Source organism: Spermophilus citellus (assembly GCF_964194105.1).
Source record: "Spermophilus citellus genome assembly, chromosome: 10".
NCBI lineage: Eukaryota > Metazoa > Chordata > Mammalia > Rodentia > Sciuridae > Spermophilus > Spermophilus citellus.
In genome coordinates, this window is record NC_138197.1 from 61556713 (window position 1) to 61572696 (window position 15984).

Below are 15984 nucleotides of genomic sequence, written 5' to 3' on the forward strand. Positions count from 1 at the left end.
AAGTTAGATTAGAAACCACATGACAAGGATAATGGGAACAGTAAAGGGAGAACATTCTTATTTAAACAAACTATACTGATATCAAGTAGGAAAAGTGTACAGATTCATTGGCCTTCTTCTTGCTTCAATCTCTTTCTAATTAGAATCTAAGATCACTTTTATTGATGTCAGACGTTAATAAAACTAGTAAGCTCCTATTTCATGGTAGACATATTTAATACTTAGCTTTATCCTAGTACAGTTTCAAACATCAACAAGACCACACAACACTGATTTGCATTGATAATAAATGCATTTATAGTGGGCATTAATATGCATCTTATAGTAGAGCCATTGCTTTAACTAATTTTCAGGTCAAGAGCAGTAATAAGCAGGGAGTTTAATTTAAGGTAAAGAAGACCTGCCTTAACATAACTGATGTTCTTTATCTCCCAGCAACTTTCATTTTAAGATTATCTTATTTTAAAAAGGAATAATAATCAGTTCTCAAATTTTTTTTGTTTCCTTATCATCTTCAAACTTTTCATTGAAATTTGTCATTTTGGTAAAAATAAACAATGAATCCTGGGATATTTTATGTGGTGCTTTGTTTCTACTCCTTGCTGGGGAAGAAAAAGACAACAAAATGTCATTCTTGTTAAACACACCAGTTTGAGATCAGCAATGTTTATATTGAAATAGCCTGCTGTGTCCAGAGGTGTCCCAAACGGACTGGTAGTTGTGAAAGCACATTTCTAACAGTAGCTGTTAAGGAAGCCAAGTGTAGTTGTTGAATAGGGAGAGAGCATGTTTGGGTTCCTGCTAGGTAGTCACTGACTTCAGTGATGGATGAAGGGCATGGCATATATTCTCCAAGGTCTGAGTTTCATGTCTTCTGTCCCACGTGATTTATTAAAAAAAATGAGTTTCAAGTATTGATTGAAAAATGTGGTCAGCTTATTTTTAATATGTGAATCATTTGGAAAATTTATTTGTCCTGCTATCTTTCCTAAAATGTTTGAAATCTTCTCATTTAATATTGTGGACACAATTGACAAATAATTTGTTTTTCTGCTCATTTTTAAAAATTATTTTACATATAAATGGGAACTGAGTGAAAATCAAAAAAGTCTTTTTTTCTAAAACATTAATTTTCAGAAAAGATTAACAAATATCTGTATGATGGTCAAGAAAGGCTGGGGATGGATTGATTAAGAATTTATAGATAGGCGATATGATAACCTATGTATTTGAGTTAGCAAATAAGATAACGATTTTAAAAGCTATAACCAATGTGCTGTAGTTTATGTCATTTTTTCCAAGATATACACTTGTGCCCAAGAAATTTATATTCTCATCTATAAGAAAGTAACCAATGGAAAGTTATCAAGACCATTTTAAAATGTGGTATCAATAATGCTATTTCTAAATTGTAGTTGTTGAGAAGTTGGTCTCAAGGCAAATTGACTGGGTACAACTTCTTAACTTTGCCATTTATTAGTAGGATGACCATGGTCATTTGATTTAATCTGTCCCTGACTATGTTTCCTCATCTATAAAATAGGAAAAATAATGGCATAGGATTCGATATTAGTATGAATTATAAAAGTTTTGGCAGTGACTTAGCTGTAATAAGTACTCAGTGAAAAATATGATTTTTATTAACATATACTGTGTAAACTTCTTTTTGTGATTTTCTGAAAATTTTGTTATATAAATTTTATGTTGTCATGGGTTTATTTCTTACTTAAATAATATGGACAAATCCAAGAGAACAATAGAGTAAAACTGTTGGCATTAATATAGTTCTTTAGAAATTTTTTGCAGACTGACACATTTGAGCTACATGATCTGAATCTGCAAATGGACATTTTCTTACCTGGGGCATGTTATAACAGGCTTGCCTGTCTCCTGTTCTGACTCTGCACTTGCCATTGACAGGCTACGATTCTGACAGTAATCTTTCTAGATATAGCATCCTTCTACGAAACAGATATTGGCTTAAACAAGATCTAAAGTGTATGTGATTTACATAAAATATTGAACTATCTCTGTTATCTGCTGAAAGTCAATGATTTAATAGTAAATATATTGAGAACCATGAAAAATTTAGAGAAAGAAAAATACAGATGTGGCAAATGAGACTGTCCATTTAACTGCAGATGATAGGGGATCATTCTGGAAGTTTCCAAAGTCCTTCACTAGGTAAGGAGGTGACAGAAATGAACCTCAATAATTATTTGTGAATTCCTTTTTAGCTAATTTTGAAGGACACATTATGTAAAAATAGAACACTAACAAGGATTTTGGTAGACCATTATTTATCTCCCATAAGGGTGGTTTTATTGAGCACTCTTAATGAACAGAGACTCTCCGAGAGGGATCTTTGCAGCTAAAGAAAGAATACATGGGTGAAAAACAAACATAGTAAGAAATGGGTAAAGATGATAGAAAAGGAAGACTATTCATAGTGTTAGCCTCCAGCTGAGAAGAGAAGAAACGCAAGACAGGTAGTGATCTAACACCATGATTCTGAATGGGAAAAAATGCAAACAACCAATATGGAATGGCATCTGTGTTGTTACTTATATCAAAGTGGAACTCAGTCAGTGGAATAGGCCTAATGCAATTAGAGGTGTCCACTCATAGTAACATCCTGCAAGTACTGGTAAGAATCAGGAAACAAAAATAGCAGCACTGCTATAGGGATATGATGTATGAGATTAAAAAAAAATGCATTTCGGAAACTCCAAGGCATGGGGTGGGAGACATGTTAGAAAGACAGGGATGAAAATAAAACTATACTCATAAGAGCACAGAAGCAAAAAGTATGACTTAAATAATTTTCTATTATCTCCTCCAAATCTTTTTCTTTTTAAATTTTTTTTGTAGTTGTAGATGGACAGCATGCCTTTATTTTATTTGTCTCATTTTTATGTGGTATTAAGATCAAACCCCTCACACATGCTAGGCAAGTGCTCTGCCACAGATACAGCCCCAGCCCCTCCTTTTCTTTTTCTACTCATTTCCTTCTCTTTCTAACTCCCCAAGAATTTAATTAATGATGGTGAGACAAATTGATGAAATGACTTTTCCTGGGCTAGTCAGAATAGTATTCCAGTCTTCTGCCTCCACACCTCAAATCTTTAATAATTAAAATAAAAGAAATAAAAAAATGAAAAACTAAAATAATGTATCATATAATGTATCTAGATACTTAAAATGGAGTCAAATTGCAGAGGTCCTTTTCATCAGATTAATTTCTCTATTTTATGATAATTTAACTTTGGGATAAATAATGTTCCTGTGATTCACTAGCACGTGACCAAGAACAACCTAAGAAGCTCTAAAGAGGTATAGGAGGATAATAATAAAAGAGCTGTATGTAGCAGTCCATTTTTGCTGGATTCAATTCTTAAGTATTTATTGAGGGTACAGATTGAAGGGGGTTCAAGAAAAAGGAATTCACATGGTCAGAATTATGTATTGCTTTTTTTTTTCATTGACAAAAGAATCAGAAAAGTTGTCAACTCTTAAATAACTTCCCTTGTGCTGAGGAACAAGTAGTTCCTTATTTTATTTTCTGCCATAGCATTTTTCTCTCCATTCTGAAAAAAAAAAAAAAAAAACTAAGCAAATAACATCAGCCTCCACTGCTTGAAAACCTTCCCTCTGCAAGCCTCCACTGGGCTGGCCTGACTGTCTCTATGGTAACACTGTTCTATTTTTGCCACATCCTGATTACTTAGTATGGACTGGAGTGTCTTCACATTCTGAACTTTTCCTCACCTCTATCAAATTGACCAGAAAACATTTTACTTTCTGAGGTTTCTACTTTTTCTCAGTGGCAAGTGATAAATGAGTGATGTGGTAAACAGATCCCTCACAATGATTAACCCATATTAATAATCACCACTGCCAGATAGCTAAGACACTTGGATGACTCTTTTAGAGACAATGACAATAATACTATTACTAGCTGAAGTTTACTGAGGGCTTCTATAGACCAGGCCTACGTCTAGATACTTTAAGGATGTCACTTTAATCCTAACAACAATATCATCAATTTGTATTACTTTTGTTTTATAAATGAGAAAACGAGAGCTTAGTAAATTTAAGTAACATAATCAAGATAAATCAGGGCATAGAATTTAAAGCCAAGTCCATTTTAACTCTAAAATTCCTTTTTTTTAATAGTATGTTTTTTTTTCCTCCATTATTTTCTGGGAAAAATTTGTAGGCATTTGCTAGATGGAAAATTCTACTTTACATTAGTTGAAACCTTACCAAGTAATATTGTCACACAGGGTGTTAAGTGTTAAGGAAGCTAAGCAAACTGACCCTTTGCATTTGCCATCTAAATTCCTTCCTTGTGATGGCACAGTTATTTCAACACAAGTTTGAGAATGCAAATTGTATTTTAGACAGTCATTATGGTTATGGAACTGTCAGGAGATCAATTATGATAAGTTATTTTTATATAGTTAGCAAATATTCATGAAAAACTCACTGTAGACCAAACATATATCAGAGAAAAAAATAAAAAATACAGTGTTTTACTCAAGAATTCTTCTCTTTAGTGAATGGAAAACTGAAAAAGTTTTGAATGCAATATCCCATTAAATATACCCAAAAATGCAGCTCTAATCTGATCTTTGTGAAATATTAGTCATTTGAAACTTCAAGAATTTAGAGAATAACAGCAAGGAAATGATTTATAGTTTAGTGGTTAAAGACTAAATTTTGCAATTTGCCTTAAATTCCCTTTAACATTTTCTGAATACCTTTACACACAGAAAAGTTTTTGAATGCACGTATTATAGAAGTTTATCTTTGTTTTAAAGTCTTTTTAACATATTTTCTCTCTAATTTTTAATTTTTTAATACTCTGAAATATTCTTCTTAATAACTAACTTGGGATGATGCTTTATGTGAAGTACTGAACTTCTTGATTTTGAACAATAATGTATACTGTATTTCAGTGTGATTTTTTCACATAAAAATGGAATGTGTTTTCTCAATATAAAATGTGCTCTATTATTTATGTATCTGTTTTCAATTATTTAACATTAAAAAGTGTAAATACAATATTACAGATGACAAATTTATATAAGTAAAATTACCTATATTATATTCAAGTGTGATATATTTCCAAATAATAAAATTTACTACCATCCTTAGGGTGTGTCATGTGCTGCTTTATATTGGTGATGATATGTTCATTGATCTACAAATGTTTTTCTTCCTTTGGGCAACCATAAAGAAATTGGTGAAGATTTGGGTTTTGCCCACATTTCCACAGAGACCAAACCCATATGTAAAGAAAAAGCAATCTAGGCTAAGCAACTCATCTGATATAAAAATATGAAGGCATTAATTTCAGCTAAAAGATAAATATAAATATCTTCTTTAGTACTTCATTATTTGAAAATGAAGGTGTTACTTAATTATCAATTGTTATATTCAACATGCCTAATTTAGTTGGACATAAACTCCTTTGTAGTACAAAGAAAAAAAAAGTGATGACATTTTCTGAAATATCTGTACTAGGAACTGTCTATTAACCAAGAGGCTTCTTTAACAGTGTAAGCAACAGATAGCATTTTATTATTTTAAATTCTTTTCCCACTCATTTAAAAAAAATCATGATGCAAAATATAAGTACTTTGTATGCAATTATCATGGCATTTATTACTTTCTATTATAATTATTTGCTTGCTGGTCCATTTCACCCTCTTCAAGACAAAGAGCTGCTCAAAGCCCGAAAGTTTGTCTTATGCATCTTTTCATCTCTACTACTTAGCATAGTGCTCTCAATTCAAAGAATAAGTAAATTACATTGTTACTCAGTTGTGAAGCATCTATGAAAACGTATTTTTATGTTCTATAATAACAAGTCCTAAGACTTTCACTTATGTAATATGATGTTTTCAGAATATCCCTGTATATCTATGAGTTGATGATTATTTTCCATATTTCATATAAGTAGAAACATTTCTTTTATTATTATTTATTATTATAACATTAAATGTTATTACTCAAAATAATATATAAAATTACTTGCAGAAATTGTCACTCTGAGTAAAATATATCACCTATATTATCATTAGGAGTAATGTTATAGCATTTAAGGTAAGGTTATAGGAAAATATTTGTTCCATATTGGGGAAAGAGAAAAAAAAACGGTTGACCAAGTGTCCTCATACCTGGATTAATTGTGCTGCCATATATGATTCATCCGTTCAGCAAAAATTCATTGGATGTCACTGTCTTCTAATCTGTAGTAGGTCTTCTTAATACCAATTGCATTTTATATGATGAAGATTATCATATGTATACTCAATAATAATGCTGTTTTCATGAATGTATTATCTTATTCCTTAAAAAGTGACCTGAAATATTTTAGTGAACACCACAAATGATATTTTATTATTCCTCCTTATGGTTTATATTTAAAAGAAGGCAACAACACTTGATTATATTCTATACTTGTTTAGGTTAATCGCAAGGAGGATGTTTTCTTATTCTAATATGTGATCAGTCCTCTAGTTGGAATTCAGTAACTCATGACTCATTTCATTACAGGTCCCCCAGGCCCTCCAGGTGGTCTTCGAATAGAGGACATTAGAGCCACCTCTGTTGCCCTCACTTGGAGCCGTGGCTCAGACAATCACAGTCCCATCTCCAAATACACTATCCAGACCAGGACCATTCTTTCAGATGACTGGAAAGATGCGAAGACTGGTGAGTTATATTTGTCTGATTAGTTATTACATGTTTCAGTGTGACTTTTTCAATAAAATCCTGTAGGTTTTCAAATTTCATGATGTATGTTGAAATACTTTTTTTCTTAAAACATTTTTTGTTTTAGTATACTAGTTTTTTAAGCATGTCTAAATCTGTCGTGGTAAAGCAACAAGGACCTCCTGGTTTTCTTCTTTGAACTACGGTGAGGCTAAGATTCACTGGGGAAAAAAAGAATCATTACAGAGTCTTTGTTTTGGCAAGTGTCATTTATGACTCATTATTATTTAGGAACTATAGTTCTTCATTTTTTAAAACAGCTGCATTAATCATAAATATTATATTAAGCATTCAAGTCTTATTCCCTATAGTCATTTACTTCCTGAAAATGATCGTGCCTGGTTTTAATTTCCTCAGGAAAAGATTTTAAGGTTTAGTTTCTTTCAAACTTTTTTTCTTTTCTTATATTAAGATTTCTAAAAGTTGATAAGGAAAAGTTTATTACATGGATACTTTTGCTTACCTATAACTATTACCATTGCCATTTATCATTACTAACCTAGAGTATCACACATCACTTTATTTTCTCCTGTAACATTAAAGAAGGTAGAAGATATTTTTGTAAAATAATAAGAAAGAATAGTAGAAATATCTGCTCATTTGTCACCAGAGGAAAAAGAAATAAGGCAATAATAGAAAATAAGATGTTTCTTCCTTTTAAAAACTGAAAAATAATCAATCCTGTGTTCCAGATATACTGTCAACTTAGCTTTATCCTGACAGTTTTGCACAGTAAGGTGTTTTAACTTAGATTTATTTCATATTGAATATATTCTTTTCTTTCAAGGAAAATTAGTCAAATAGAAACTTAAATCTGTTTCAAGGATTTAGGATATATTTTAGTGACAAGTAATTTTCTACATAGATGTATAAAGTTCCAAAGAATTAGAAACAGGTGAAATATTCTCATTACACTGTGCTTATCATTATAAGAATCTTTTATAGATGAACTTGACCAAGTCAGATAATCTGAGAAACAATTTTTAAAAACTTTTAAATTTTAGATTATTTTAAGGCATGAGCGCTTTCTGCTTTTATGAAGAGAATAACAACACAATGATGAAATTATAGATAATATTAGGAATCAAGTAGTGGACACTGATTATAGGTACCAAGAGCAAAGTGAAATAAATCAATACATGGTTAAAATTTGCCTTGGTTTTAGAAAAGGAATATAAAATTCAGTCATTGTCATTAATTATCTGTGTATGCTATGTAGCCCAATCAAAAGGAAAGCAAAGTTATTACTAAAAAAAAAATCCACCATAAATTAAATTCCATAAGTATGAGAACTTTGTTTTATTCATACTTCTACTCCCAGGACTTTTATCAGTCCCACAGTGCTATTTCATTAAATGGATACTTATTGAGCTTCCACTGTGTTCCAGAGTTTGATCTAGATGCTGGAAATATAGCTGAGGAATATAGAGAATAAAACAAAGTCCAAAACACCCCTGCCTTCAAGTACCTTGTTTTCTTGTAGGAGAAATGATAATAAACAGTTAAAATATATAGCAAATCATGTGGTTATTTGTGCTAAAGGAATCATAGAGAGTTGGGAGCTGTGCTTCTGATATCAATGTAGCTACTCCTGCCTCTGGCTATTCCTGTTTCCATCACATATGTTTCCTACTTTCCCTTTTAATTTATCTGCATCTTTGGCTGTTGTTTCCTGTTGACAATGTATAGTTAGAGCTTATTTTTTATCCAGTCTGATGATCTCTGACATTTTACTGAATTCTTTAATCCATTAACATTTAATGTTATTATTGATGTGGTTGGATTGATAGCTGCCATTGTTTTTTTTGCTTCCTAAATGTTCCAAATTTTTGTTCCTCTAGTCACTACTTACTGTTTTCTTTTGAATTATGCACACTTTCTAGTATAACATTTTAATTTCCTTAATGATATTCACTATATATGTGTGTATGTGTGTATACACTTAATCATTTTTCTAGGGCTTACCAGATATATCTGAACTTCCTAGAATAGACTTCAAATATTTACTAACTTACTTTCAGAGAGTTATGCAAATAATTCTCCTAGATAATTGCATTTCATGTTCTTCTTTTTTTGTGCTATCATTATTATAGATAAATAGATGTAAATACAGGATGTCTATAGATAAATACATCCATTTATCTTACCCAATAACCTTTTGTTGTAAATATTTCTTTCTATAATTTTGTAGCTTAAGGAAAGTAAGAGAAGAAAGACAATCAAGAATATCTATGTTTATAGAGCTGTTTAGTTACCTTTTTATTCATAATTTTTGGTGTTCTTTGGTTGTTCATATAGATTTGAGTTACCATCTGGTGTCACTTCTTTACAACTTTGCTCTACCCCCCTTTGTGCAGTTATTATAAAATATATTGCATTTCAATATATTATAGATCCCAAACCACAATTATATATAATGTACATATAATATACACATGTATTACATACATATACATATGCATTAATATTTATACAATTGTTTGTCAATATCTGTGGAAGAGTGGTTTCAGAACCCCTCATGAAATGGTGTAGTATTTGCATATAACTTATGCAAATCATCCCATACATTAAATCATCTCTAGATGACTTGCAATACCTAATACAATTTGGATACCGTGTAAACAGCTATTGTACTTATTGTTTAGGAAATAATAATAATAATAATAATAATAATAATAATAATAATAAAGTGTCTGTATGTATTCAGTAGCAATGCAATTGGTTTTTTTCAAGCTATTTTGATTAATAATTGATTGAATCTGTAGATGCAGAACCCATAGATATCAAGACCAACTATATATGAAGTTTTCTACTGTTTATTTTAAATCATTTAAGAGAAGAAAGGACAGGGGCTGGGGTGGTAGCTCCGTGGCAAAGTGCTTGCCTAGCACACATGAGGTACTGGGTTTGATCCTCAGCACCACATAAAAATGACATAAAGATATTGTGTCCACCTACAACTAAAAAATAAATATTTTTTAAAAAAGAGAATAAAGGACAATAAGTGTATCTTTTATAATTGTATAATTACCTTTGCCAACACTTCTTGTTTCTTTTATGCTGCTTCACTTTACCCTCTGAGAGCCACTGCTTTCAGCCTAAAGAACTTCCTTCAGTATTCCTTGTGAGACAAATACGCTAGAAACTCATTCTCCAAAGTTTTATTTACCTGGCAATGGCTTTATTTCACCTTGAAAATATTTATTGCATATAATATTCTTGGTTCATATTTTTTTTTCCTTTTCAATGCTCAGAACATGCTATCTTAGATGTTTTCTATCAGGCTGAGAAAGCACTTTTCTATCAGTTTTCTGAAAGATGTTTCAAAAATCCCTTTATGTTTATATATATATATTTATTTCTGAATTTCCATTCCTTTTTGTAAAACTGGATTTTTTTTTCTGGTACAATTCCATAAATATAGAACTTCTTAGAACACATGTTTCAGGTTACTGGAGTCAAAGACCTTCAGCATTTTTTTCCATTAGAAACAGTCTTTTTTGTTGTTGTTTTATATTTAAGTGGTGTTTTTGTTTGATATAAATTCTGAGTTGTTTTATTTTCTTTGAGAACTTTAAGAATATTGTTCCATTGTCTTTGACCTGCACTGTTTTTTAATGAAATTAGCTGTTGATTGGCTTCTTTCTCTATACTTAATATGTCCATTTTCTGTGAATGCTGTCCATATTTCTCTACAAATTTTCTTTTTAGCTTGGCAAGATGTATCCTGAATGGGGTTTGCTGGCTTCTTGTGTCCTTGGATTGACATTTCAACTTTGGAAAATTATCAGCCACTACCTCTTGAAATGTTTCCTTTCTTTCACTTGGTTCATGGTTGTCCCTCTGGAGGCTTAGGCTGGATTGCTGGTCCTTGCTCTGACATCTGTGACGATGACCTCTTTTCCTCCATGCTCTACCAAAGATGAGATTTATTCCATTGTATTTCTTCACAAACTCAACTCTAAGTGCCTTTGTAGACTATCTGTTTTACTTACTTTAGTGTACAAATGAAGATTTCTAGTGACTATACCCTCAGTAGAAATAAAAAAATATACTTTTGGCAAACATCTGTAAATAAAAATCATGCATTTTTAAAGTTATGCTAGTGTTCAATAAAAATTAAAGTATAGGATGAAATAAGTTTATAAAGGTAATTATTATGAATATCCAATAAATATTTTTCAAGTTATCAGCTCTTACCAGTTCAAAGATTAATTTTTAGTTTAGAATAATGATATTAGGAAAAAAGAGAAGGAAAATGTGGATTTTGAAAACAATCTACTATAAATATCACTCTCAGTTTTTTTTTTAAGAGAATGAACAGTTTGGTATCATTTCCAGATTTCTACAAGATGCTCAGGTCATACTTGGAATACTGTGTTACAGTCTATGCTGAGTGGGAAGTTGTTTCCAGGTAGTTTCAAATATTTGGGTTTTAGATTGAGATGGAGGATCCTAACATTTCCAATTGAATCCTTAAGGAAATATCAGGACTCACTCAGGCAACTTTCAAAAGTCTAGAATATAGGGGATTATGTTGGCTGGAGTTTTGGCTGGGCTGCGCCCCCTCCAAAGGCCCCAGGGAACAATTTATTCCCTGTCTCTTTGGTTTCTGATGGCTCCAAGTGTTTCTTGCCATATGACTGCATCACTTCAATACTTATGGTCATACTGCCTTCAGCTCTTTAAGAGTTTTTCCTCTGTGTCTCTTATAAGGACGCTCATCATTAAATTGGGGCCCATTCAAATAACCCAGGATGATCTCATCCAATATCCTTTACTTAATTACAGCCTTAACTTAAACTGAAAAGGGTTTGCCAAGACCTTCTTTCCAGTAAGGTAACATGCACAGGTTCAGGTAATTGAGATTTAGACAGGGACTTATCTTTTTTTTTTTTTTTTTTTTTTTTTTTTGTCAGGGATATGATGTAAACCACTGTAGCCTCATAGTGTCTTTTTCCATAGGGGGCTCAAGACCACTGAAATGCATCCAGTGAGGATGAAGGACTGCCCAACCCAGGGTCATAACAACTCATTCTATTTACCCTTTACTCCATGAAGGGCCCTTTGCAATCCAGAATTTCACTTTTCCTCTTCTAATTACCTAAAAAGAAAGTGCCTAAGTATATCAAATAAAACAAACAGATTCTGATGTTATGCAAGGGAAGAGTGGAATAGATAGGAAATAAAGAAGCAGAACAACAACAAGAGGGAAAGCCACATTTTTAATCAGAATATCAAAAATTTATGTCAAGTCTATGGGCTGGGGTTGTGGCTCAGTGGTAGAGCATTCGCCTAGCACATGTGAGGCACTGGGTTCAATCCTCAGCACCACATTAAAAATAAATAAATAAAAGAAAGTTATTAAAAAATTCTTTAAAAAATCATGTCAAGTCTATAGAACAAATGTATAATGAAATAAGAGAATAAATAGCAAAACTTGCAGCAGAGTGAGAAATGAAACAGTCTGAGCTATAGAAGAATTTTTCTAAAAGTAAAACTGAACACCAGGATGCTTTGCATTTATTATGGTAATGGGTACAACATCTTAAGAAGCTGCATATTCATAGTTTGCATTGCAGGCTAAAAATTCCCTAAATATTAACATAACGAGTCACAAGACAAGCCAAAAGAAAAAAAAATTCCAAATAGGTTGTGTATATGCATTTGTATGCACATGTATGTGTAAGTTAATTATGAAAATTCTGTAGAAATATTTTTAGAGAGCTTAAAGTAAGGCATAAACCTATCTTGGTTGTATATCTTATTTCAATTAAATAAGCAAGCTAAGGTCATATCCTACCCATAGTTTAAAATTGCCTATTAGTATTTAGTAACATGAATTCTGAGTACTTTACTAGTATAATATTTATTATCACTGCCCCAGATGATCTAAGTACACAACTGTAACACCAACAAAAAAAAGGTCATAATCATTATCCTTTTTCACCCTATTAATAAATCTTTTGCTATGTGTAGACTACACCTGTGGCAGTGCATAAACTTTTTGTGCTAGTTTTACCTTTGCCTCTGGAAATCTTTCTAGGTTTCACCTCAAGAACACTGCTTCTTGTTCCTCAAGCTATAGTTCCTGGACCAGCAGCATCAGCATGACCTGGGCATTCCTTAGAAATATAGAATTCGGTGCCCTACCTCAAACTTCTTATGTTGCATGTCTCTTTCTAGTTCATTATTTATAATCACTTCTTCTCTTACTTGAACTTCACATTCCTAGTTATCATTTTTATTTTAATTCCACATTATATGTACATTCTCTTCAAGAAAATGAAATGAAAATGAAGAGTAATACAAATAACAACTTAGGCGACTAATAATCTCCATTTAATATTTATTTTATTTAGATCCCCCAATTATTGAAGGAAATATGGAGGCAGCAAGAGCAGTGGACCTAATCCCATGGATGGAGTATGAATTTCGAGTGGTAGCTACTAACACGTTGGGTATAGGAGAGCCCAGTTTACCATCGAACAGGATTAAAACAGATGGCGCAGGTATGTACAAGAAACTAAATCCCAAAAGGTTTATAAATGTGATCTCAGTCTAATAAGTAGAGGAAAGTATTTGGAAATAAATAATGCTCTAAGGTAAGAGATTCATCAAAAATGTATGTGTGTATGTATTTCACACATGTGTGTATTCTATATCAAGGTGGCCGGCCAAAACCCCAAAACAGGAAATATTAAGTTTTGAATATTGTTGCATAATTAATGTAAGGAAAGAAGTAAATGGAAACCACTGCACAGTCTACCAGACACTATCTAAATGAAGTTGGCATTTAGAAGATAGACTGTAATGTACATTCTGAATTTTAACCAGGCAGATTCTGGATTAAACAGGTTCCAGGATTTAATTTAGAAGGTTAGTGATTTTTTTTTTTTTCACTTCTGAGGCATTTATAATTGAATGTCCTTGTGGATGGAGGGTGTGGGCGGAGGGCAGAGGGACAGCAGGGCATGGAGAGAATTTACTGAGGACTTCTCAGATCAGTGCCACCTGGGGAGTCATAGCATCCCCAAGGCATAGCCAGGATGTGTTCTTTTAACATTAGGTATAACTCAAATTCTCTTTTATCATAGTTCAACTTTGGCTGTTCTTCAAATTCAGGTTGGCATTTTTATGCTAATTACCAACTCCATTTAAATAGCTTTTACTGAAAGAAGCACTCTTTTCCCTTTTCCCCCTGAATTAATTAATTAAATAACTTCTTTCTTTCTTCAAATCTGTTATACATGACAGCAGAATGCATTTCAATTCATAGTACACATATAGAGCACAATTTTTCATTGTCTCTGGTTGTACACAAAGCAGAGTAACACCATTCTTGTTTTCATACATGTATTTAGGGTAATGATGTTCATCCCATTCCACCATCTTTCTTACCCCCATGCCCCCTCCCTTCTCCCCACACCCTGAATTTCTAAGCAAACTGTAATTTTGATTCTAATGATAGCTCTTCATTTATCATTCCTGTATATCAAAAGGATTTTGTTTTGGTAAGCTCTCTGAGTTCCTTTATTTTTATTTTGACTATACTCTGCTAAACTTCAGCGCTTTATTTTGGGAAAAAGTTTGGGTTTTTGGGGGGGAGTGGGTACCACGGATCAACTCGGGGACACTTGACCACTGATCCACATCCCCAGTCCAATTTTGTATTTTATTTAGAGACAGGATCTCACTGAGTTGCTTAGCACCTTACTTTTGCTGAGGCTGGTTTTGAACTCAAGACTCTCCTGCCTCAGTTTCCTGAGTCTCTGGGATTACAGGTGTGCTGTTGGGGAATAGATTTTAAGCAGATAACAGACTAGAATATAATATATAACTAGAATATAATCCTGCTGTGCTCTCTTAATACCACTTATCCATGTTTCTGGCTACCTCAGTTACATGGTATAATTTCTAAACTTCTATTTCTAATGTCTTTAGTTTTTAAAACAAACTGATTCCCAGAGACAACCATCAGTAAGCTGTCTCTCACAGTTTTATATAATTTCATCAAATTTATCTGATGAAAGTGATGACCTTTAAGTGAAGAAAATAGGATTAAGATATCTGGTCTGTGGGGAGTATTTTCACTTAAATTTCATTTAACCTCATGATAATATTTCCATATAGGAGAACTGTCTTATGATTGTTAATAAGCAGTAGACTCGGGGACACTGGGTAGTTTGCCTAAGTTAATACACCTACTTGCGCGATTCAGAATTCAAATTCAGATCTGTCTGATTCCACTGATATATTGAGCTTTTCTCATAAAAGCAATATCTCAAGCAGGATCCTAAAAATTCATTTGTTTATGTGAAGCTGTATTAGAATTGCATTAGAAGTTTGAATTTATTTAATCCTTAACTAAGATGTTAGAGATGTCCTAAGTATTATTTTTATTTATTTGTTTTAGTGTGTTCACCTCTTCTCTACCTCATAGAAATCCCTTAGGATATGGAAGTCATCTAAGTCAAAGCTGTCTGAAGCACAGTTGTACAGAGCCAGCACCCCTGTGTTTATTTTTATTATTATTATTCCCTAGAGTTTCCTATGTTTGCAGTGGAGGCTACTGTTTGGCAGGCTGAACACAGTTGTTCTTTCTTGAAAAATACAAAGAAAGGAAAATGGGGCATGACTGGACCAGTGGTTTTGACCACATAAATTTACACTGAGAGATCATGCACTTGATTTGATTTAACAAGCATTTTCATTTTCAAAATAAATTTGGAGAAAAATACAGAATGATTAAATTGGTCTAAGCAAGCATTTAAGTCACAACACTGTAACATACCTACCTCAAATACAAACCTTTTTAAACAAAAATCTCATTGAATTTTATTAATTTTCTGCAATCTCTTGATTAATGTCATATAAACCAAGTCTTATCTGGACACTGTTTCTTGAAGTAAAAATGGTTCACAGACAGGAGGATGCTTTCCTTTGGCACTGAGAATAGCAGTAGACCTCCCTCTTTTTACAAATTTTATTAAAAACAATATCTTTAATATTTTTCTCAGAGAAGGATTTGTTACATAAGTTCATCATCTGGACATGATTGCCATAGGATTTGTCTTAGGCTTATTTTTAAATTCCCAAGTAGAAGTAATGAAATTAAATGTTTTTAAGAGCAACAATAAAAATACCAATGTCTCAGATTCAATTTAATTGTTTCATATTTGGGTCTATGAATATAGTTTG

At 32.3% G+C, this 15984-nt stretch overlaps 1 protein-coding gene across 1 annotated transcript in view; it reads left to right on the forward strand.

Annotated features, from left to right (window-relative positions):
* CNTN1 (contactin 1) overlaps positions 1-15984 on the forward strand; it is a 353521-nt gene that overhangs the window by 263895 nt on the left and 73642 nt on the right. Inside the window, exons 17-18 of the mRNA XM_081311864.1 lie at positions 6565-6723; positions 13146-13295. Of these exons, the coding sequence (XP_081167990.1) occupies positions 6565-6723; positions 13146-13295 (309 nt within the window). The remainder of the gene's footprint in view (positions 1-6564; positions 6724-13145; positions 13296-15984) is intronic.